A 25,231-nucleotide genomic window follows, 5' to 3' on the forward strand; every position below is an offset into this window, starting at 1 on the left:
TAAGGTGAAGCACTCTCTCGCCCCGTCTAGTTCCTCAGCACTGTGTTGCAGTTTTAATGAAGCACGGTGCCGCGGTCTCTGAGTACCTTGAATAACGTATAGCTCTCTCAGCGCCTGAGATTATTATAGCCCCGCTGTCTGGAAACACCCCGAGTACAGATTGCAGATATCTGTCCTATTTCTCAATGTCTCAAAAAAAACAAAAAAACATTTAAACTCCCCGGCGACATAGATGTGAGAACGTTCTCTTCAAGTTATTGGACAATAAAGTACATTTCATCTCCTTTGTGTGTTTTTATTTTTTTTTACATCTCTAATGAGTTCAATGTCCTCTGTGTGTAGCTGGTGACGCTGCGGGGGTCCATCCTGGAGGATGCTGTGACCTCCACGGGCAGGCACGGCACGGTGCGGGGTCTCCCCCTGAAGGAGGTGCTGGAGCAGGTGGTCCCGGAGCTCAGTGTGTCCTGTCTGCGCCTGGCTCTCAGCACACCCAAGGTCACCGAGCAGCTCCTCAAACTGGACGAACAGGGGGTGAGTCTAGCGGGGTCACGGTCTCAGGCGCGAGTTCTATGATATCTCCGTGCATCTGTCTCTGTCTTACATCACCTCTGATATCACCACCTACAGCTACAGTCATAAACACCAGATGGGAATGTCTCTGTTTGAGCCAGGGGCTGGCGTCCGCGTGTGAATGCCGCCTAATATGTGTTTCTTCTCCGGTGTAGCTGAGTCAGAAGCACAAGGTGGGAGTGCTGCTGTGTCGGGCAGGGCAGAGCACCGAAGAGGAGATGTATAACAACGAAGAGGCCACGCCCGCCTTCTCGGCCTTCATGGACCTGCTAGGGGAGCAGGTGTGCCTCCGAGGCTTCACCAACTACGCCGCCCAGCTGGACACCAAGAGTACGTGTCCGCGTGTGTCGGTGTGTGAGGGGGGTGCGTAGTAGGGCGTTCGTTCGCCTGTGACTGCGCGTGCCTAATGTCAGAACAGAGTTTTCTGCATGCCTTCCTGACCTTGCAGTCATAGAATGATCGACTAAAGGGTGTGAACACTGAGGGAAATGAGTGATTCCTGTCAAATGGTGCATGAATATAAAAACAGTGTTGCTACATAACTGCCTAATGAAGCAAAAACCTTTAGAAAAAAAGAGTTATGTGGTTTCCTAAAATAGTATTGTAATTCTCTACGGACTGCGGCTTTTGATGTGGCGCTCTCTTTCCATTGTGTTCCTTCACTTGTGGAGTTCATGTCTTGGTGCTGAACTGGGACTGGATAACGGAATATTAACCCTGTGTTTGCTTGTGCGTGTGTTTGTTTCTCTCTCGGTTTCCCCCCAGCTGACTCGACGGGCACCCACTCCCTGTACACCACCTACCAGGGCTATGAGGTCATGTTCCACGTGTCCACCATGCTGCCCTACATGCCCAACAACCCCCAGCAGGTGAGACCAACACACACACAGCACGGTCTACCACAGCCCACCCCAGACACCTTCATGCCAACAAGATAGGATTCATCCTGCCTCTTCAACTACCCTTCTATCTAGTAGTTTTGTCTGGTCAATCCCACAGGTGTAGTCACAAAGGCTCGGGCACTCTTCCAGACGCCTAAAGGGTACTCTGGGTAATGTGGCCATTGTCACGATCTCACTAATCCTTTGGACGTCCGTCCGAGTGTCACCATCGAGCGTCATGCATCTCAGATTCAGAAGACGCATGGCGGACGAAGGGTTAAATATTTTGTGTAATGGGGTTTGTTGTAGTGCTGTTCTATAGTTTGTCTGGCTCGGACATGGACAATTGCAGCTGCTCATGAAATGGAACTTCTCTCTTGCCCCGCTCCCTCGCTTCTCTTTTAGAGTGTTGTTCCTCTTCCATTCTGTGTGTCTGCAGTATTTTTATGGAGCCTTTGTTCTCTTTGAATGAGCTTTTCAGTCCTCTCTCTCATAACTGGTTCAAAGCTGGGTGGGGCTCAGTCTCTAGGTTTTGAAAGACTATTTTTCCCTTTCTGCTTTTAAATAACTCTGCCTTCCTACATATCCCTCAGGGCGTTGTGGTAACGGTGTGTCTGGGTGAACTGTGTCAGTTGTTAAGCTCGGCATTTTTGTGTGTGCGCGCGTGTGTGTTTAAATCGTTGGCTCAAGTGTTTGCATGAGAACTTAATGTGGGTGAATGCACAAGGTCATATAAACCCCACGAGTGTACTTATGTTGGTAATGTGCTGCTAAAAGTATTTATGTTCCTTGAATACATGCCAACTGTACAGTCACTGATGCTAGCACATACTTTTGGTCATGTAGTGTATGTGGACACCTACTCGTCGACCATCTCATTCCAAAATAATGGGCATTAATATGGAATTGGTCCCCCCCCTTTGCTGCTGTAATAGCCTCCACACTTCTGGGAAGGTTTTCCAATATACAGTGCCTTGCGAAAGTATTCGGCCCCCTTGAAATTTGCGACCTTTTGCCACATTTCAGGCTTCAAACATAAAGATATAAAACTGTATTTTTTTTGTGAAGAATCAACAACAAGTGGGACACAATCATGAAGTGGAACGACATTTATTAGATATTTCAAACTTTTTTAACAAATCAAAAACTGAAAAATTGGGCGTGCAAAATTATTCAGCCCCCTTAAGTTAATACTTTGTAGCGCCACCTTTTGCTGCGATTACAGCTGTAAGTCGCTTGGGGTATGTCTCTATCAGTTTTGCACATTGAGAGACTGACATTTTTTCCCATTCCTCCTTGCAAAACAGCTCGAGCTCAGTGAGGTTGGATGGAGAGCATTTGTGAACAGCAGTTTTCAGTTCTTTCCACAGATTCTCGATTGGATTCAGGTCTGGACTTTGACTTGGCCATTCTAACACCTGGATATGTTTATTTTCGAACCATTCCATTGTAGATTTTGCTTTATGTTTTGGATCATTGTCTTGTTGGAAGACAAATCTCCATCCCAGTCTCAGGTCTTTTGCAGACTCCATCAGGTTTTCTTCCAGAATGGTCCTGTATTTGGCTCCATCCATCTTCCCATCAATTTTAACCATCTTCCCTGTCCCTGCTGAAGAAAAGCAGGCCCAAACCATGATGCTGCCACCACCATGTTTGACAGTGGGGATGGTGTGTTCAGCTGTGTTGCTTTTACGCCAAACATAACGTTTTGCATTGTTGCCAAAAAGTTCAATTTTGGTTTCATCTGACCAGAGCACCTTCTTCCACATGTTTGTGTCTCCCAGGTGGCTTGTGGCAAACTTTAAACGACACTTTTTATGGATATCTTTAAGAAATGGCTTTCTTCTTGCCACTCTTCCATAAAGGCCAGATTTGTGCAATATATGACTGATTGTTGTCCTATGGACAGAGTCTCCCACCTCAGCTGTAGATCTCTGCAGTTCATCCAGAGTGATCATGGGCCTCTTGGCTGCATCTCTGATCAGTCTTCTCCTTGTATGAGCTGAAAGTTTAGAGGGACGGCCAGGTCTTGGTAGATTTGCAGTGGTCTGATACTCCTTCCATTTCAATATTATCGCTTGCACAGTGCTCCTTGGGATGTTTAAAGCTTGGGAAATCTTTTTGTATCCAAATCCGGCTTTAAACTTCTTCACAACAGTATCTCGGACCTGCCTGGTGTGTTCCTTGTTCTTCATGATGCTCTCTGCGCTTTTGACGGACCTCTGAGACTATCACAGTGCAGGTGCATTTATTCAGAGACTTGATTACACACAGGTGGATTGTATTTATCATCATTAGTCATTTAGGTCAACATTGGATCATTCAGAGATCCTCACTGAACTTCTGGAGAGAGTTTGCTGCACTGAAAGTAAAGGGGCTGAATAATTTTGCACGCCCAATTTTTCAGTTTTTGATTTGTTAAAAAAGTTTGAAATATCCAATAAATGTCGTTCCACTTCATGATTGTGTCCCACTTGTTGTTGATTCTTCACAAAAAAATACAGTTTTATATCTTTATGTTTGAAGCCTGAAATGTGGCAAAAGGTCGCAAAGTTCAAGGGGGCCGAATACTTTCGCAAGGCACTGTATGTTGTAACATTGCTGCAGGGACTTGCTTCCATTCAGCCACGAGCATTAGTGAGGTCACTGATGTTGTGCGATTAGGCCTGGCTCGCAGTCGGCGTTCCAATTCATCCCAAAGGTGTTCGGTGGGGTTGAGGTCAGGGCTCTGTGCAGGACCAGTCAAGTCCTTCCACACCGATCTCCACAAACCATTTCTGTATGGACCTCGCTTTGTGCATGGGGGCATTGTCATGCTGAAACAGGAAAGGGCCTTCCCCAAACTGTTGCCACAGTTTGGAAGCACAGAATTGTCTAGAATGACATTGTATGCTGTAGCATTAAGATTTCCCTCCACTGGAACTTAGGGGCCTATACCGAACCTTGAAAAACAGCCCCACACTATTATTCCTCCTCCACCAAACTTTACAGTTGGCACTATGCATTGAGGCAGGTAGGGTTCTCCTGGCATCCGCCAAACCCAAATTAGTCCGTCGGACTGCCAGATGGTGAAGCGTGATTCGTCCCTCCAGAGAATGGCGGCGAGCTTTACACCACTCCAGCCGACTCTTGGCATTGCGCATGGTATTGTTGCATAGGCTTGTGTGCGGCTGCTCAGCCATGGAAACCCATTTCATGAAGCTCCCGACAAACAGTTATTGTGCTGACGTTGCTTCCAGAGGCAGCTTGGAACTCGGTAGTGAGTGTTGCAACCGAGGACAGACTATTTTTTTATGCGCTTTGCGCTTCAGCACTGAGCACTTCAGCACTGAGCTCTTCGGTAAGGCCATTCTACTGCCAGTGTTTGTCTATGGAGATAGCATGGCTTAGTGCTCGGTTTTATACACCTGTCAGCAACGGGTGTGGCTGAAATAGCCAAATTCACAAATTTGAAGGGGTGTTCCACATACTTTTGTGTATATATAGTGTAAGCTTGCTAATGCATACAACTGTTGCTAAAAGTATGCAAACAGCAGCCTATGTATGTGAATGGGTAGGTTATGAAAACTCTGTTTAAGCTATAGCAACAGAGATTCCAAGGCTATCACTGTTAATGAAAATTGGTTCTCAGTTGACCAACCTTGTTAATTAAATAACAAGTTCGATGAATAAAATATGAACTGTGTGTGAATGGGTTACGCCAAAGACGGTTTCAGTGTGAAGATGGGCAGAAACTGCTTCTACAATCGAAATCCCCGGTCACACTTGAAGGCAACGTCATGGCGACATTAGCTAGCGTAGCTCATGCGCAAAAAAAACGCCAATGGGTCGGACAGTCACGTCGTGCCGAACTGCGCATGTGCAGACATTCAAACGAAAGGCACTCCTTCGATATAAAGTTTCGTTTTTTTTTTATATATTTTTTTATGTGCGTGTCAGTTTGTCACTTTCACGAGGTTGTAGTAATGACAGGTTCAGCAACTTAAGACTTTGGCTCAAATCTAGGTTTTGCCTTAAGGACACATTTTTCACTTCTCTGTCTGCCAAACCCCCTGTCTGGTGTGTCAAGTCTGCTTCCAGATGCATTCCCAGAAGTATCGCGACGTTGGGCCTCTGGGTTTGAAAACTCTGTGGTTACGCTATATGTGTGCGTGTCCCTGACTGTGAACTACTTTTATGTGAGTGTGTAAACGGCACAATGGGAGAGAGTAGATGAATATTCAGCACACTGACTCCATCCAGAGGCTCAAAGGCGACAGCGCCAACATTTTTACTTCTGCCACACAACCTCTAGGTGTCAGTGTTGATCACCAGTAAACCCTCACTCTGAGGGACGGAAAGGAGAGAGGGAGATCTGCTAAGGCAGTCGATTATAGAGTAATGTTATGTGCCAGAGAGAGGAGGAGAGTCAAAAAGAGAGAGCCGAAGAGGTGACTGTGACTAAGAGAGGACATGAGGAGGAGAGCAGGCCCTCCGGTACATCCGGACCGCAGGGGCCTCTGTCAGTTGTCCAGCCCCAGGCAGAACTGGTGTCTCAGGCGTACAGAGCTCCAGCAGCACCCCGTAGGGTGTGTTTAGGCTCTATGCTGTCTTGTGTAATTGACACTTTCACACTGCTGCAGAGAGAGAGGGTGGGCAAGCACCGGAATGGACACGGTATGTATTCTGTCACTGTGTGACTGACATTCACACATACTCAATCGAATGTAGCATTACATAAAGATCTGCTAGTTGGCCTCAGCAGTTCTCTCACTGCTCAATGCCTATATCTGTATCCCAATCTCAGACCTACATCCGCGTAGACTGGGACCAATCTGTCTCTCTCTCTCTCGCGGACTTTTCCCAAACAATATACTGGTGCGATAGTGAGTCAAGTGAGCCCGTGTGCCAATTCTGGCTCACTCATGTTAATTTGTGCTCGGTGTCTCCCCCGCTCACTCTCCTTCCCTCCCTCTGCTTCTGTTTGTCTCTCCCCCTGCCAACTCTGTGTCCTTACCTCCACCCTCGCTCGCACTCCTTTCTGTCTCCCTCTTTCACACGTTCCTTTTTGCTCTCTCTCACCCTCCCCCCCCCTCTCCTTTTTCTCCCTCAGCTCCTGAGGAAGAGGCACATAGGGAACGACATCGTCACAGTAATCTTCCAGGAGCCGGGAGCGCTGCCCTTCACCCCTCAGAACGTCCGCTCCCACTTCCAGCATGTGTTCGTCATCGTCCGCGTGCACAACCCCTGCTCCGACGACACCTGCTACAGGTAGGGGGGAGGGGGCACCAACTCTCACCATGGTATCCATTAGGCTGTTGTTATTGGTCGGTTGTTGATGGTTGTTTTTTCTCCCCTCTCTTCAGTGTGGCTGTGACGCGTATGAATGACGTACCTTCCTTTGGCCCGCCCATCCCCAGCGGGGTGACGTTCCGTGGCCCTGAAGCCTTCCGCAACTTCCTCTTGGCCAAGGTCATCAATGCAGAGAGCGCCGCGCACAAGTCTGAGAAGTTCCACACCATGGCCACGCGCACGCGACAGGAGTACCTCAGAGACTTAGCCGAGAACTGTGTGAGCAGTACGCCGCTAGACTCCGCGGGCAAACTCAACAACCTCATCTCGCTGGCGTCGAAGAAGAGAGAGCGGGCGCGGGCGAGAGAGGGGGCAGAGTTGGGAGCGGCCGGGGCGGTGGCGTGGAGGGTGCTGGCCCAGGACTTCAGTGGCGGCGGGACGGAGATCTCCTGCGCTCTGGGCGTGTCGGCAGAGTACATCCTCCTGGCAGACTGCAACACCAAGGAAGTGGTGTTCAACTGCTTCTGCGCCGACGTGATCGGCTGGACGCCGGAGAGGCTGGCGCTGAAGATCTTCTACGGGAGAGGAGACCACATCGCCGTCAGAGTCCCCGAGGGCTTTGCTCAGGACATCAGGGAGGTGGTGCAGAGGTTAAAGGTGAGCGGGCAGAGGTCACAGAGCTGGGGAAGTTAACCAGGGGTATGGTGGCAGGGAAGAGTATGAGGCAGGGAAGAGTTTAACTGGATTTTTTTGTGTGGAAGAAATTAGACAATTAAAAGTTTTGCTGAAACCCACAGGCACCCAGGCTAAGATGACTGTGATTATTGTCAAGAGGAGGTTCAACACTCATACTGAAACTAAAAATCTATGAAAATAGCATGTTTGGCTGTTGTTGTGTGGCAGTATAATTATGTATTTAATGACGCATTTAAAACCACCAGCCTTTTGAAGCCCTTTTATTTGCTGAAAGCCCCTAAGCTCTTCCCCCTCCCTCCCTCTCTCCCCAGGCGCTGACGGTGGGCTGTGAGACGGCGGATATGACTCTGAGGAGGAACGGCCTGGGACAGCTGGGGTTCCACGTCAGTCTGGACGGCACCGTGGCTGAGGTACTTTCCCCATACTTTCTAAAACACGTTTTTCAGTAAACGCATGTAAAAATCCGACCTAAAATTGTATTGAAAGTACGATTATTTTAGGTGGAGGAGTACGGCTTCGCCTGGCAGGCAGGGCTGAGGCAGGGCAGCCGGCTGGTGGAGATCTGCAAGGTTGCCGCGGTAACCCTGACACACGAGCAGATGATCGACCTACTGAGGACGTCTGTCACCGTTAAAGTGGTGATCATCCCGCCCTACGAGGAGGGAGGGCCCCGCAGGTCAGTGTGTGCGCGTTTGAGTGTGTGTATGTGAAAATGAATGCGCTTGTGTGTTTGCTGTCAAAGCATCATCCTGCCTCTAAGGATATGTTGTAGAGAGAGAAGACGCACACACAGCAACACACACAGAGCTGAGAGATGCTGGCCAGACGTCTCTGTTCTGAGGAGAGTTTTGAGTGGGTGTGTGTGAAAGGGAGGGAGGCGAGAGGCACATGGTGTGGGCTTGGTGAAAGAGGAGAGGGAAAGAGAGACGGATAGAAAGAGGCAACAATAGAATGAATCGTGTCCTTTCAAGCTTTCTTATTCCCCGTCTCTCGTTCTGTCCGTCAAGGCCTGTGTTTTTCCCTCAGCCTCTCTCTCTCGCTATCTCCCCTTCACCCATCTCCGTTCCTCTCAACCTTTCATCTGAGTGTGGGCCTTGAGTACAGTGGGATAATGAGGCTCTATTAAATACTGTGGGTTTGAATGTTACTGAGATGAATACGCACTGACTACACACAGTGTGACTAGTCTCTACTCGATTTCTAGCCCAGCTTGGCGGTGTCCCAAATGGCACCCCTTTCCCTATTTAGTGCGCTGCTTTTGAACAGGGCCCCGGTGAAAAGTAGTGCACTATATAGGGTGCCCCCCCCTCCCAGAGTGTGCTGCTCTGTAGTCGGTCACAAGTAGCAGGATGTCTGTTCTTGATTGAGTTGGGGGATGCTAAATACAGTAATTGTGCTGCCGGGGCTGTGTGATTGCACCGTCGTTGGATTTCTTCAATGTGTAAGGCAGTTTAATTGCATGACTTAAACCCCTTTGATACACACACACACACACACACACACACATGCTTACTCCTCCACACACACTACGTAATTAGTCTTGTATTTCACTCTTTCTGTTCCGCCCTCTCTCTTTCACCCCCCCCTCCCCCTCTCGATCACACTCGTTTGCTATAGTGATCCGGGACAACAGATTGCATGAGATTAAGGCCCGGAATCTGCAGAAAGAGGGCAAATAAATAAATAAAGAGGCGATAAATTAAAAATGTGTGCTCCATGCTAATGAAAAGGGTAGAAAAGGAGGGAGAGAGATAGTGTGTGTACAGTAGGCTAGCCGGCATTGAATGGGAAGACGTGTCTGAACACCTCTCAGGTGGGAGAAGCCAAGTGGGAGGGAGAGAAGGAACTGGCTTCACGTTCTCCTCTTTCTCTCCCCCTCCCTGTGTGTGTGAGAGAGAGAGAGCTCCCCAGCTGTCAGGCCGGCCATTGCGATGGAGCCGTCTCTGGAAGTGGGCACTGGTGTTCTCTCTCTCTCGAAGGTTGGTACTCTGGTGTGTGTGCATCGCGCGCGTTCTTATCCAGTGTCTGTGTGTGTGTGTGTGAGGGTTGTTTTCGTGGCTTGACATTGGCAGTCGTATTCGTGCGTTTGTGTGGGATCTAGGTTTTTCCTTCCAAGGTTGGTTAGTACACTCACTGGTATATGTATGAGTGTGATAGTGAGACCATCATTCTACTCATGCAATGTCTCCTGGTATCTTTCATACCGACAGTGCATGTGATGTTGCGTGGTCCCCTCTGTGTGTGTGTGTGTGTGTGCTCTGTTTACCTTAGCCTGCAGTGGTAGTAGTGGTGTGTTTGTTTGTTTGTTTTCTAAAGCAGTCTTGGGCTTAGTGTGGCCAGGCCAGTGTGATTGAGCTTAATCCAGGTCAAATAGTACGGGACAGATCACACGGACACATACAGACACACACTGGACAATCTGCCCAGCTATCCTTTGATTCTTTGTTCCTGCACTCCTCTTCTTGTCCGTTACCTAGGCTATATTCAGATGTTCTGTCACTTTCTCCACTTCTCATCTCTTTTCCTTGTCCTCTAATTTATTCATTTTTCATTTTCTTCCCTTTACCCCCCCACTTTCTTTCTCCTCTCTTCTGTCTCTCCTCTCCTCGTCTCTATCTTCCCTCTCTTCCTTTCACTAGTCTGTCCCTCTCCTCCTCTCTCCTCTCCCGCACATGGTCTGGTGTCTGAGGCAGCCTTTGCTGTGGCGCTGCGTGGTGCCTCTTCAACCTCCAATAATAGACTTTACCATGAAATAGTGATGAAGGACGAAAGATGCATGTGCCGTTTCTGCTCAAGACTTCAGTGAGGATGTTGAGAGGGTGAGTCTGTCGCGCAGGTGCCCTGGTTAAAAAAGGGATCTATTGCTATTGAGCCCCCCCCCCACTGAAACTGATGTTGGTCATTGTTGTCTCATTATTGCGTCATTGTGTTCCTTTTGGGTTTGCTCGAGGTTTTCAATGTGCACCTCATTGTATGTGGTAGTGCAGTGACTACTCGAAAGGTCCAGGTCATGACTGTTATCGGGGGGAAGTCGAAGAAAAGCCTGATATCTCCACGGGATCTCATGAAAGTATTTAACTAGAGCGGACTCGGCTTAGGCGGCCATTTCCACATGCCTTGCGTGTATAAAGTCAATGCAAGTTGACACATCTGGGCTCCGTGCACGCAAATAAAAGGCTGACGGAGAGAATCGTTATGATATTAGTTAGTTAGGTTTATCTTATTGTGTTCCTGCCCAAATGAAAACTTGAGCAACAGCTGGGTGACTAAAAAGGTCAGGGCTTGGATTCTACAGTGCCTTGCGAAAGTATTCGGCCCCCTTGAACTTTGCGACCTTTTGCCACATTTCATGCTTCAAACATAAAGATATAAAACTGTATTTTTTTGTGAAGAATCAACAACAAGTGGGACACAATTATGAAGTGGAACGACATTTATTGGATATTTCAAACTTTTTTAACAAATCAAAAACTGAAAAATTGGGCGTGCAAAATTATTCAGCCCCTTTACTTTCAGTGCAGCAAACTCTCTCCAGAAGTTCTGTGAGGATCTCTGAATGATCCAATGTTGACCTAAATGACTAATGATGATAAATACAATCCACCTGTGTGTAATCAAGTCTCCGTATAAATGCACCTGCACTGTGATAGTCTCAGAGGTCCGTTAAAAGCGCAGAGAGCATCATGAAGAACAAGGAACACACCAGGCAGGTCCGAGATACTGTTGTGAAGAAGTTTAAAGCCGGATTTGGATACAAAAAGATTTCCCAAGCTTTAAACATCCCAAGGAGCACTGTGCAAGCGATAATATTGAAATGGAAGGAGTATCAGACCACTGCAAATCTACCAAGACCTGGCCGTCCCTCTAAACTTTCAGCTCATACAAGGAGAAGACTGATCAGAGATGCAGCCAAGAGGCCCATGATCACTCTGGATGAACTGCAGAGATCTACAGCTGAGGTGGGAGACTCTGTCCATAGGACAACAATCAGTCGTATATTGCACAAATCTGGCCTTTATGGAAGAGTGGCAAGAAGAAAGCCATTTCTTAAAGATATCCATAAAAAGTGTTGTTTAAAGTTTGCCACAAGCCACCTGGGAGACACACCAAACATGTGGAAGAAGGTGCTCTGGTCAGATGAAACCAAAATTGAACTTTTTGGCAACAATGCAAAACGTTATGTTTGGCGTAAAAGCAACACCGCTGAACACACCATCCCCACTGTCAAACATGGTGGTGGCAGCATCATGGTTTGGGCCTGCTTTTCTTCAGCAGGGACAAGGAAGATGGTTAAAATTGATGGGAAGATGGATGGAGCCAAATACAGGACCATTCTGGAAGAAAACCTGATGGAGTCTGCAAAAGACCTGAGACTGTGACGGAGATTTGTCTTCCAACAAGACAATGATCCAAAACATAAAGCAAAATCTACAATGGAATGGTTCAAAAATAAACATATCCAGGTGTTAGAATGGCCAAGTCAAAGTCCAGACCTGAATCCAATCGAGAATCTGTGGAAAGAACTGAAAACTGCTGTTCACAAATGCTCTCCATCGAACCTCACTGAGCTCGAGCTGTTTTGCAAGGAGGAATGGGAAAAAATGTCAGTCTCTCGATGTGCAAAACTGATAGAGACATACCCCAAGCGACTTACAGCTGTAATCGCAGCAAAAGGTGGCGCTACAAAGTATTAACTTAAGGGGGCTGAATAATTTTGCACGCCCAATTTTTCAGTTTTTGATTTGTTAAAAAAGTTTGAAATATCCAATAAATGTCGTTCCACTTCATGATTGTGTCCCACTTGTTGTTGATGCTTCACAAAAAAATACAGTTTTATATCTTTATGTTTGAAGCCTGAAATGTGGCAAAAGGTCGCAAAGTTCAAGGGGGCCGAATACTTTCGCAAGGCACTGTATCTGTACGCGTGCTCATAGACACACTCATACACTTGACCGAGGCCTCACAGTAGGGGATAGAGTCCCCCCCACCCCTTTCCCTTCCTGAGGTATCAAGGGAGCTCATTAGTTCTTGTGTGTGAGCTGTTGGAGGGGGATGCTGAAGGGAATATGCTGAGGGAGAGTATGGAGGAGTTCAGGGTTTTCACCTGCTCAGCTTAAGTTCAGCTTGAGTTCGACTGCAGCTCCTGTGAGCGAGGTGGACCTCTTATCTGAGTGCTGTAGTTGTGTGTGTGTGTGTGCGCGCACAAGTCCGTGCGTAGCCACTGCTATTTTGTAAGCAGCTATGACATCTTTCCAGTCGTTGTCTGGTGTTAGTGTGTCGTCTTGCAATCCAACTGCAGTAGTACTGACTCGCCATTCCCCCTCTCTGTCTATAGGGGCTGTACAGAGGAGTATGAGATGAAGACCATGGAGCAGAAGCCAGAGTCTGAGCCCGTGGCAGCAGGCTACCGGCCCTCCCCTCGCACCCCTGTCTTGCGCTGGGACAGCCCCGCCGGCCTGCACAGTGCCCCCACCCCTCAGCGTTGGACCCCTATGGGCCCCCCACCACCCCAACCCCGCTCACACAAAGCCATGGTCATGCCCATCCCATACAGGGAGGCCCAGCATCTCTCCAACAAGAGGTGAGACACTGGCGTGTGTTTATGTGTGTGATTGTTTGCCTTGGGCTTAGACACTGGTGTAGTTGTCCTTGTTTGCTTCAGCTTCTTGAATGGGTGATCCTCTGCTAATGACCTGCTGTCATTCTCATAAATGCTTCGACAATGAGATTATTCTTATAAAAATGTAAAGCAGGACAAAACAGCATGATTTGGAAATGTAGCCCATACAATGGTCCTTTTTGGAGGAAGGATTGTTTATGTATTTTACAGTTATCTAAAAGCATATTTGAAAAATAATTCATCAAAGATGGCATTTTTATGACATTTTGGGCTGCCCAGGCCTCTTAAGACTCCACAATGTTTTCATCTGTAGGTGCTACAAAGCAAAAATGTGTATTATGAAGCTTTACAGCTTGCTCTTTAATATGAGTAGTATTTTAATATCTACATAAAAAAAAATAGATATACAGTTGAGGTCGGAAGTTTACATACACCTTAGCCAAAAACTTGACATTTAATCCGAGTAAAAATTCCTCGTCTTTGGTCAGTTAGGATCACCACTTTATTTTAAGAATGTGAAAATGTCAGAGAATTATTTATTTCAGCTTTTATTTCTTTCATCACATTCCCAGTGGGTCAGAAGTTTACGTACACTCAATTAGTATTTGGTAGCATTGCCTTTAAATTGTTTAACTTGGGTCAAATGTTTCAGGTAGCCTTCCTCAAGCTTCCCACAATAAATTGGGTGATTTTTGGCCTATTCCTCCTGACAGAGCTGGTATAACTGAGTCAGGTTTGTAGGCCTCCTTGCTTGTCGCACACTCTTTCAGTTTTGCCCACACATTTTATATGGGATTGAGGTCAGGGCCAATACCTTTACTTTGTTGTCCTTAAGCCATTTTGCCACAACTTTGGAAGTATGCTTGGGGTCATTGTCCATTTGGAAGACCCATTTGCGACCAAGCTTTAACTTCCTCACTGATGTCTTGAGATGTTGCTTCAATATATCCACACATTTTCCCCCCTCATGATGCCATCTATTTTGGAAAGTTCACCAGTCCCTCCTGCAGCAAAGCACCCCACAACATGATGCTGCCTCCCCTGTGCCTTGCGGTTGGAATGGTGTTCTTCGGCTTGCAAGCCTCCCCCTTTTTCCTCCAAACATACCGATGGTCATTATGGCCAAACAGTTCTATTTTTGTTTCATCAGACCAGAGGACTTTTCTCCAAAAAGTATGATCTTTGTCCCCATGTGCAGTTGCAAACTATTGTCAGGCATTTTTATGGCGGTTTTGGAGCAGTGGCTTCTTCCTTGCTGAGTTGTCTTACAGGATATATGACTCGTTTTACTGTGAATATAGATATTTTTGTGCCTGTTTCCTTCAGGATCTTCACAAGGTCCTTTGCTGTTGTTCTGGGATTGATTTGCACTTTTCGCACCAAAGTACGTTCATCTCTAGGAGACAGAACGCGTCTCCTTCCTGAACGGCATGACGGCTGTGTGGTCCCATGGTGTTTATACTTGCGTACTATTGTTTGTACAGATGAACGTGGTACCTTCAGGCGTTTGGAAATTGCTCCCAAGGATGAACAAGTCTTGTGGAGGTCTACATTTTATTTTCTGAGGTCTTGGCAGATTTCTTTCACAGTAAAGTTCTGACCCACTGGAATTGTGATACAGTGAAATAATCTGTCTGTAAAGAATTGTTGGGAAAATGACTGGTGTCGTGAAGAAAGTAGATGTCCTAACCGACTTGCCAAAACTATAGTTTGTTAACAAGAAATTTGTGGAGTGATTGAAAAACAAGTTTTAATGACTTTAACCTAAGTGTATGTAAACTTCAGACTTCAACTGTATATACAGTACCAGCCAGAAGTTTGGACACAGCTACTCATTCAAGGTTTTTTCTTTATTTTTACTATTTTCTACTTTGTAGAATAATTGTGAAGACATCAAAACTAGGAAATAACACATATGGAATCCTGTAAGCAAAAAAGTGTTTGAGATTCTTCAAAGTAGCCACCCTTTGCCTTGATGACAGCTTTGCACAATCTTGGCAGGTGTGCCTTGTTAATAGTTAATTTGTGGAATTTCCTTCTTAATGCATTTGAGCCAATCAGTTGTGTTGTGATAAGGTAAGGGTGGTATACAGATTTTTTTTTTAAATTACTTTTAAAAAGACCAAGTCTGTATTATGGTAAGAACAGCCCATTTACTTTAGAGAACAACAAGAACAGCCCATTACATTCTACCATTACTTTAAGACGTGAAGTTGAGTCAATCTGGAAAATGTCAAGAACCTCACATTTTTTCAAGTGCAGTCGCAAAAAACATCATGCGCTATGATGAATCTGGCTCTAATGAGGACCGCCACAGGAAAGGAAGACCCAGAGCTACCTCTGCTGCAGAGGATAAGTTCATTAGTTACCAGCCTCAGAAATTGCAGCCCAAATAAATGCTTCATAGAGTTCAAGTAACAGACACATCTCAACATCAACTGTTCAGAGGAGACTGCATGAATCAGGCTTTCATAGTCAAATTGCTGCAAGGAAACTACTAAAGGAGACCAATAAAAATAAGACTTGCTTGGGCCAAGAAACACGAGCAATGGACATTAGACCGGTGGAATATGTCCTTTGGTCTGATGAGTCCAAATTGGAGACTTTTGGTTCCAACCGCTGTGTCTTGGTGAGATGCGGTGTGGGTGAATGGATGATCTCCGCATGTGTATTTCCCACCGTAAAGCATGGAGGAGGAGGTGTTAAGGTGTGGGGGTGCTTTGCTGGTGACACTGTCTGTGATTTAGAAATCAAGGCACACTTTACCAGCATGGCTACCATAGCATTCTGCAGCAATACACCATTCCATCTGGTGTGAGCTTAGTGGGACTATCATTTGTTTTCCTACAAAACAATGACCCAACACACCTCCAGGCTGTCTAAGAGCTATTTTACCAAGAAGGAGAGTGATGTAGTGCTGCATCAGGTGACCTGGCCTCCACAATCGCCTGACCTCAACCAAATTGAGATGGTTTGGGTTGAGTCGAACCACAGAGTGAAGGAAAAGCAGCCAACAAGTGCTCAGCGTATGTGGGAACTCCTTCAAGACTGTTGGAAAAGCATTCCAGGTGAAGCTGGTTGAGAGAATGCCAAGAGTGTGCAAAGGGTGGCTATTTGAAGAATCCCGACAATTAAATGTGTTTTGATGTAACAATTGTTTGGTTACTGCATGATTCCATATGTGTTATTTCATAGTTTTGATGTCTTCGCTATTATTCTACAAAGAAAAACCCTTGAATGAGTAGGTGTTCTAAAACCTTTGACCGGTAGTGTATATACACAAATATTTTGTGGATTTGGCAAATGTTTCAATATGTTGTTGAACATGATATACTCTACGGGCATGTCAAAGTTTGAGTGGGATCTCTGCTAGTTTGAAAGTTATGGCCTGTTTTATAGAGAAATTGGCATAGAAGGCAATGTAACCAATAACAGCCCTTTTACTTGTGTCATTGCACATCCTGCAAATCACCAGCAGAGGGCGACCATTTTGAATCCATTTTCACGTTCGCCGTGTTGCTAATGCTTACAAATAGGATCTTAACTCTGAAAGTAACAGAGATCCCAGTCTGGAACTTTGATATGCACATAAACCAGGGCTCTAAAGTGAGAACAGTTTGCTGTGTGACTGGGAGTTTTATTTTGGGAGCACTGTGGAACTATGTAAAAAAAAATCTCCCAGATAATGATTGTTGTAATGATAAGGCTTTGAAGTGTCGTTGTTTCCAAGTTCCCTAGAGAAACCATCGAGTGCCGATTCGTTAGTGTCATGGTTGCGCCATTACTACAGCGAAAACAGCTTGCCTCGACTAGCCCAACCAGGTCAAGAGCTCTTACCCATATTACCGTCACAGCATTTTTATCTTCCTATAGAGGATCGTCGCATTTTACATTCATAAAGTGTGTCTTGGGCCATTCTAAAACAACTTGCTCATGGACATTCTTAAACTATCCCCAATTCAATGGAATTGCAAACCTCTGCATGCACAGTGCATTCTTCCATCACATGTACAGCTGATTCTCAAGATCTTTCACACTAATGAGATAATATTGAGCCCACACTACTACACTGTCTGAGCCAAGGACTACATGCTTTCTGGTAAGTTTTGATTACAATACTGGGTGGGGTGAATATATTTTATGACATACATGATTTGTTGTTAACTAGTAAATAGTAGCCTACAGCAAAGTGTGTTTAAATCATTTCTAACTTAACAATTTCTGCAAGTTTTGCTACCATGTGGGTTTTAGCTTGCTTGAGCCTGCTAACTAAGGAGTGTTAATTCACTTGCTTCCATAAACATTTATCTTACAAAGGAGTTGTTTAATCTAACTGCTTAACTATTTATCTGTACATGGAATTGTATTTTTAATTTTTGTACTAATTTGTTTTCAATCTTTACAGGAAAATGCCACGGGCACTATCTGATGTGTGGAGACATTGCACTGCAGCTAATGTAGAAGGAAAAGCTGCAAATACTGTGTATTTGTGTAGAATATGTGAAGAATGCAACAAAGATGCAGAATCATCTGGCCAAGTGCATAAAGTTCCCTCAGCACTCACAACAAGCAACCTCTGACAAAAGTCCCTCTACTTCTATTTGAGGTGAAAAGGATGAATCAGACACCTTATCAATAGCAACAGCTCATGGTCCTCCTGGAATCAGAAGTTTTTTTTGACTCAATGGAGGAACGAGAGAGAAATGCTGATGAATGTCTTGCTCGAGATGTGTATGCAACTGGTTCACCTCTAATGCTCACAGGCAATGTGTATTGGAAGAGATTTCTGAATGTTCTTCGCCCAGCATACACCCCTCCAACCAGACAATGCTGCTCAAGCATTGAATCAGCTCCTCAAGGACATCATGGCACTGAAGACAATGGATACACTCTACAAGAGAGCCAAGGAAATGGTTAGGTATGTGAAGGGTCCTCAAGTTATAGCAGCAATCTACCTCACCAAGCAAGTGAGAAGAATAAGAGCACCGCATTGAAGCTGCCCAGCAACACCCTTTGGGGTGGTGTCATCATGTTTGACAGTCTTCTGGAGGGGAAGGAGTCTCTCCAAGAAATGGCCATATCACAGTCTGCCGATATGGACAGCCCCATCAAGAGGATCCTCCTGGATGATGTATTTTGGGAGAGACTGGTAAGCAGCCTGAAACTCCTGAAACCTATAGCAGTAGCCATTGCACGAATTGAAGGAGACAATGCCATCCTGTCTGACTCTGCTTGCAGATGTAAGAGAAGAAATCCGTACTGCCCTGCCCACTTCACTGTTGCTCCAAGCAGAGTAAACTGCAGTTCTGAAATATATCAAAAACCGTGAAGACTTCTGCCTGAAGCCCATTGGACCCCAAGAGCATCCTGTCTGGTGCAGAGATCAACAAGGCATATGGTGTCATCACTACCGTGTCTCGCCACCTTGGCCTGGATGAAGACAAGGGTCTTGGCAGTCTGGCGAAGTACACTTCCAAGCAAGGGCTTTGGGATGGAGATGCAATATGGCAATGTGCCAACATATCTCATCAGCCACCTGGTGGAAGGGACTTTGTGGGTCTGAGGCGCTTTCCCCTGTTGCCTCCATCACCCTCCAAATCCCACCAACATCAGTCGCCTCAGAGCGCAACTGGTCCTTGTTTGGGAACACACAGACCAAAGCACGCAACAGGCTGACCAATACAAGGGTTGAAAAATTGGTGGCCATCCCCAGTCAAATTTGAGGTTTTTTGAGCCTGACAACGGGTTATCCTCAACAAGGTTGGAAAGTGACAGTGAAGATAAGCCCGCAGTCTGATGTTCAAGAGGTGGACATTGAGGACGTCCAGGGAGAAGACATGGAGGCCTGAGAGGAAGACAACCAAAGCTTTAGTTTCTAGACTATCATTTTACAGATGTATGTTGAAAACATTTTTGGGAGATTCGATGGATCATTGGGGATCATTCCCTTTTTGTTGTTCAGTGAAATCACCCCATGTGAAGTCAACTCATTTAATTAAAGTTCAATTCGTAACTAAATTGTTTTTAAAATTTCTTTTGGAAGGATTTAATAATTTGCAATTATGTCTAACTTATGATAAGGTAAAAGGTTTCTGTCTCCATATGATATGGTAAATATATCCAATTCAAAAAACATCTACATTTAAATGGTATTAATATTAATTTGCATATATTCTCGTTAATTCCCATATATTCCCGTTAATTCCCACGGAAAGTTTCCACCTCTGAATATACCCCAAAATGTGCAACCCTACTTGTGATTAATCTTTGCTGTCCCGCTGTGCTCCCTGCAGGCCGGTGAGCTTTCCTGAGAACCACTACAGCCTGTCCCCAGCGGGGGGCGACAGAGTGCTGCCCTACAGGAACCCCTCAGCCAGCTTCTCCTCCCCCTCTGGCTTGGGGGGCATGGCGGCCCTGGGGGGACCCATACTCAGCGGGCCCTTCGTACGCTACAAACCTTCACCTGACAGGTCAGTCAGCGGTAGTGTTAGTGTCTTTGTGTGGTGAGGTGGGTTAGTGTCTTTGTATGGCGAGGAGGGTTGGTGTCTTTGTGTGGCGAGGTGGGTTGGTGTCTTTGTGTGGCGAGGTGGGTTGGTGTCTTTGTGTGGCGAGGTGGGTTGGTGTCTTTGTGTGGTGAGGTGGGTTGGTGTCTTTGTGTGGCGAGGTGGGTTGGTGTCTGTGTGTGGCGAGGTGGGTTGGTGTCTTTGTGTGGCAAGGTGGGTTGGTGTCTTTGTGTGGTGGGTGTATCTCTATGTTTGTATGCATTGACGTATCATTGAGGTTTTCATTTGTTTGTATTGGAGGAGAATGTCACTCCTCCCTGTTCCCTGGCATTTCCTTTGTATGATACTTGACAGGCTTTTTGCGCTTGTTGCTTGGATTGGTAGCTAACTTGCTGCAGACCTGTGACTGAATTAGTTTAATGCTTTGAGAAGCTGACTGTCGATTTGTAAGTAACTGAGACATTTATGAACACACTTGGATTATGACTTGATACTGTGTGGTTTTGTGTGTGTGGTGATTTAGTTCCTCTGGTTTGGTAGGATGTAACATGTTTGAAATAAGCTCCACCGGGGAGCATAGCAACAACAGAAACTGTGAAATGTTCTTAAACGTATTTGTGTGTGTGTGTGTGTTAGGGCTGTCCCGACAAAAACAAAACATTTTGGTCAACAGAGAGTCATCTGTCCTTTTGACCAATCGATGGGTTAAACATTTTAAACGTGTAATTTCCCGTATATAGACACCCTGTGCGTTTGAATAAAGCTTGTCTGACGCTTTAAGCACACTGGTTGATTAAGTAATTACGACAGACAAATGACTCGAGGGAGCACGATGGCCATGCTGTGTAAAAAAAAAAAATGTTATTTTTTTAATGATAGCGATTGCCTGTGTTGACGGGTGCAAGTTGTCTCTCTCTCCTCCCTGCTGCAGCGAAAACGCACCACAGCTCAGCAAGTGTTTATTGCGCTGTCCATGCTGGAGCTGCAACATCATGTCAGCCATTTAGTTTCTTACAGTGTAAACGACACAAAATAAATGCTAAGTAATACCAGTGTCTATTCTGAGTAATTTTTTTAATGCCTTTATTACAGTGTAGGTAAGATTTAAATCAGACAAATTTGTGAAATTGCTTTATCCAACATTTTGCGGTTGTGTGGGGCTTGGTGCTCATGGAATCAGTTGGCTACTTAACAGACAATAGAAGCAGGATCTGTCTTATTTCTGTAGCTGTATACTGTGCCTTCGGAGAGTATTCAGACCCCTTGACTGTTTCCACATTTTGCTACATTACAGCCTTATATTAAAATGGAATAAATAAATAAATCCTCAATCTACACACAATACCCCATAATGACAAAGCGAAAACAAGTTTTTATACATTTTTGCAAATTTATAAAAATTAAGAAACATACCTTATTTACAAAAGTATTTAGACCCTTTGCTATGAGACACGAAATTGAGCTCAGGTGCATACTGTTTCCATTGATCATCCTTGAGATGTTTCTACAACTTGATTGGAGTCCAACTGTAAATTCTATAGATTGGACATGAATTGGAAAGGCACACACCTGTCTATATAAGGTCCCACAGTTGACAGTGCATGCCGGAGAAAAAAACAAGTCATGAGGTCAAAGGAATTGTGCATAGAGCTCCGAGACAGGATCGTGTCAAGGCACAGATCTGGGGAAGGGTACAAAAAAAAAATGCATTGAAGGTCCCTAAGAACTCCATCATTCTTAAATTGAAGAAGTTTGGAACCACCAAGACTTTTCTTAGAGCTGGCCGCCCGTCCAAAGTGATCAATTGGGGGAGAAGGGTCTTCGTCAGGGAGGTGACCCAAGAACCCGATGGTCATTCTGACATGGCTCCAGAGTTCCTCTGTGGAGATGAGAACCTTCCAGAAGGACAACCATCTCTACAGCACCCCACCAATCTGGCCTTTATGGACAGACAGAAGCCAGTCCTCATTAAAAGGCGCATGACCTCCCGCTTGGAGTTTGCCAAAAGGCACCTAAAGACTCTCAGGCCATGAGAAACAAGATTCTCTGGTCTGATGAAACCAAGATTCAACTCTTTGGCCTGAATGTCAAGCGTCATATCTGGAGGAAACCTGGCACCATCCCTACGGTGAAGCATGGTGGTAGCAGCATCACCAGGGACTGGGAGACTAGTCAGGATCGAGGCAAAATGAACGGAGCAAAGTACAGCAAGATCCTTGACGAAAACCTGCTCCAGAGTGCTCAGGACCTCAGACTGCAGCAAGGTTCACCTTCCAACAGGACAACAACCCTAAGCACAGAGCCAAGACAACGCAGGAGTGGCTTCGGGACAAGTCTCTGAATGTCCTTGAGTGGCCCAGCCAGAGCCCGGACTTGATCCCGATCGAACACCTCTGGAGAGACCTGAAAATAGCTGTTCAGCAACGCTCCCCATCCAACCTGACAGAGCATGACAAGATCTGCACAGAAGGATGGGAGAAACTCCCCAAATATAGGTGTGCCAAGCTTGTATTGTCATACCCAAGAAGACTCAAGGCTGTAATTGCTGCCAAAGGTGCTTCAACAAAGTCCCGAGTAAAGGGTCTGAATTCTTATGTAAATGTGAATGTAAATGTTTTTTTTTTAAATTATACATTTGCCCCCCAAAAATCTAAACCTGTTTTTACCTTGTCATTCCAGGGTATTGTGTGGATTGATGAGGGGGGAAAAAACAATTGATTTAATTTAAGAATAAGGCTGTAAAATAACAATGTGGAAAATGTCAAGTGGTCTGAATACTTATTAAATGCACTGTATGTATCATTTATAAAGCCAGCCACATTTAACAGTGAGGCTATTGATTATAGACCGAATTAAGTTGGTTTCCTCTCTCCTCAAGTTTCTTAGACAATAAAGGCAAGGGCTGTTTCCTCGTCTTCTCACTCCGCTGCTGCCTCCGCCTCATTACTCTCAACACCTAGTTGCTGGTTAACTTTGCTATTATGCACATCTCAACATGGGGAAAGGCGGCAATTAAATGGTGCACTGAAGATTGTTTCAGAACCGCGGACTGGAACCACTATCCAACGCGAGAGAAAGCGCATTTGTTATAAAATTATATTACACTTAATAGTATTACACAATTTTTTTTGCATAATATAACCATATACAAATTCAGTATCACGTCTTAGAGCAGTGGTCGTCGACTGGTCGATCTTCAAGGCATTCGTAGTCGAAAACCAAACATTTCTGTAGAAAAGCCAATGATAAATTTGATTTTGTGTTGCGCTGTTGGCGGTAGGTGCACTTGATTCAGAAGCCCTGCACACTGGGTAAACAAAGTGGTCCAATTTTGAACGACACTGCTCAAAAAAATAAAGGGAACACTTAAACAACACAATGTAACTCCAAGTCAATCACACTTCTGTGAAATCAAACTGTCCACTTAGGAAGCAACACTGATTGACAATACATTTCACATGCTGTTGTGCAAATGGAATAGACAACAGGTGGAAATTATAGGCAATTAGCAAGACATCCTCAATAAAGGAGTGGTTCTGCAGGTGGTGACCACAGACCACTTCTCAGTTCCTATGCTACCTGGCTGATGTTTTGGTCACTTTTTAATGCTGGCGGTGCTTTCACTCTAGTGGTAGCATGAGACGGAGTCTACAACCCACACAAGTGGCTCAGGTAGTGCAGCTCATCCAGGATGGCACATCAATGCGAGCTGTGGCAAGAAGGTTTGCTGTGTCTGTCAGCGTAGTGTCCAGAGCATGGAGGCGCTACCAGGAGACAGGCCAGTACATCAGGAGACGTGGAGGAGGCCGTAGGAGGGCAACAACCCAGCAGCAGGACCGCTACCTCCGCCTTTGTGCAAGGAGGAGCACTGCCAGAGCCCTGCAAAATGACCTCCAGCAGGCCACAAATGTGCATGTGTCTGCTCAAACGGTCAGAAACAGACTCCATGAGGGTGGTATGAGGGCCCAACGTCCACAGGTGGGGGTTGTGCTTACAGCCCAACACCGTGCAGGACGTTTGGCATTTGCCAGAGAACACCAAGATTGGCAAATTTGCCACTGGCGCCCTGTGCTCTTCACAGATGAAAGCAGGTTCACACTGAGCTCGTGACAGACGTGACAGAGTCTGGAGATGCCGTGGAGAACGTTCTGCTGCCTGCAACATCCTCCAGCATGACCGGTTTGGTGGTGGGTCAGTCATGGTGTGGGGTGGCATTTCTTTGGGGGGCCGCACAGCCCTCCATGTGCTCGCCAGAAATAGCCTGACTGCCATTAGGTACCGAGATGAGATCCTCAGACTCCTTGTGAGACCATAAGCTGGTACGGTTGGCCCTGGATTCCTCCTAATGCAAGACGATGCTAGACCTCATGTGGCTGGAGTGTGTCAGCAGTTCCTGCAAGAGGAAGGCATTGATGCTATGGACTGGCCCGCCCGTTCCCCAGACCTGAATCCAATTGAGCACATCTGGGACATCATGTCTCGCTCCATCCACCAACGCCACGTTGCACCACAGACTGTCCAGGAGTTGGCGGATGCTTTAGTCCATGTCTGGGAGAAGACCACCTCATCAGGAGCATGCCCAGGCATTGTAGGGAGGTCATACAGGCACGTGGAGGCCACACACACTACTGAGCCTCATTTTGACTTGTTTTAAGGACATTTCATCAAAGTTGGATCAGCCTGTAGTGTGGTTTTCCACTCTAATTTTGAGTTTTACTCCAAATCCAGACCTCCGTGGGTTGATAAATTTGATTTCCATTGATAATTTTTGTGTGATTTTGTTGTCAGCACATTCAACTTTGTAAAGAAAAAAGTATATAATAAGAACATTTCATTCATTCAGATCTAGGGTGTGTTATTTTAGTGTTCCCTTCATTTTTTTGAGCAGTGTATTTCACTTGTCTGAAAAGACAAACTCCCCCTATCTGGCGGACTGGGAGATCTGTGGCTAAATCGAGTGCGCCTACTGCACTTGCCTACAGAGCATCCACGACCCCGGCCACAGCAAAGTTTGATACTAGATTACGTAAGATTTAATAACTTTTAAAACCATAACCACAGAGAGACTGTCAAAGAATACAGGAGAAATCTGCTGTTTTTATGAGTGAGTTAATGTTCAAGTTTTTATTCAACACTATTAGAAAACATAAAACGCTCTTCTGTGTTTCCATTCACGCTGCCGCAGCAATGAAAAGAGTAGAGGTGTATCGATAGCCCTGCGTTTTTATTATTATTAATAGCAGCAGCTCGTCGTATATATTTTTTGAGGAATATTTCACTTTCGCTGGTCATAGGAATGCAGTGCGACTCGAGTTTAGCCATCAGATGGAAGACAGTGTCCCCTGCGCTGAGACTAATGCCATGTTCAAAACAACTGGGAACTCAGAAAAGCTCCGACTTCAGTGCATTCAAAACAACTGGGAGCTTGGGGAAAAATCATTTTGAGCGGTCATCCAACTTTGATGTCTTTGAAGATCACTAAAGTCATGATTTGACCTAGTTCCCAATTGTCTGGAATGCACCATGACCATCATGTGCAAGTACCATCAAAATAAAAGGCTAAATATTTAAATTTATGCGCTGCATGGCCTTGCAAGTGCTACACCAACTGCTATATTTTGTTATCAAGCTTGAGTTTTGAAATATAATATGGTCTGAGAATAACAGTATTGGAAGGCCAGGCATATAGC

General features: G+C 45.6%; 1 protein-coding gene across 3 annotated transcripts in view; it reads left to right on the top strand.

Moving 5' to 3' along the window:
* The window catches only part of LOC110507407 (signal-induced proliferation-associated 1-like protein 3), a 95,048-nt gene that overhangs the window by 58,592 nt on the left and 11,225 nt on the right, over positions 1-25,231 (top strand). For all 3 annotated transcript variants that reach the window (XM_021587390.2, XM_036964760.1, XM_036964759.1), the window contains 9 exons: positions 343-531; positions 726-900; positions 1,336-1,439; positions 6,544-6,701; positions 6,797-7,379; positions 7,730-7,828; positions 7,919-8,094; positions 12,754-12,999; positions 19,332-19,508. In XM_021587390.2, coding sequence (XP_021443065.2) covers positions 343-531; positions 726-900; positions 1,336-1,439; positions 6,544-6,701; positions 6,797-7,379; positions 7,730-7,828; positions 7,919-8,094; positions 12,754-12,999; positions 19,332-19,508 — 1,907 coding nt within the window. The remainder of the gene's footprint in view (positions 1-342; positions 532-725; positions 901-1,335; positions 1,440-6,543; positions 6,702-6,796; positions 7,380-7,729; positions 7,829-7,918; positions 8,095-12,753; positions 13,000-19,331; positions 19,509-25,231) is intronic.

This window comes from Oncorhynchus mykiss, chromosome 27, assembly GCF_013265735.2.
Source record: "Oncorhynchus mykiss isolate Arlee chromosome 27, USDA_OmykA_1.1, whole genome shotgun sequence".
Taxonomy (NCBI): domain Eukaryota; kingdom Metazoa; phylum Chordata; class Actinopteri; order Salmoniformes; family Salmonidae; genus Oncorhynchus; species Oncorhynchus mykiss.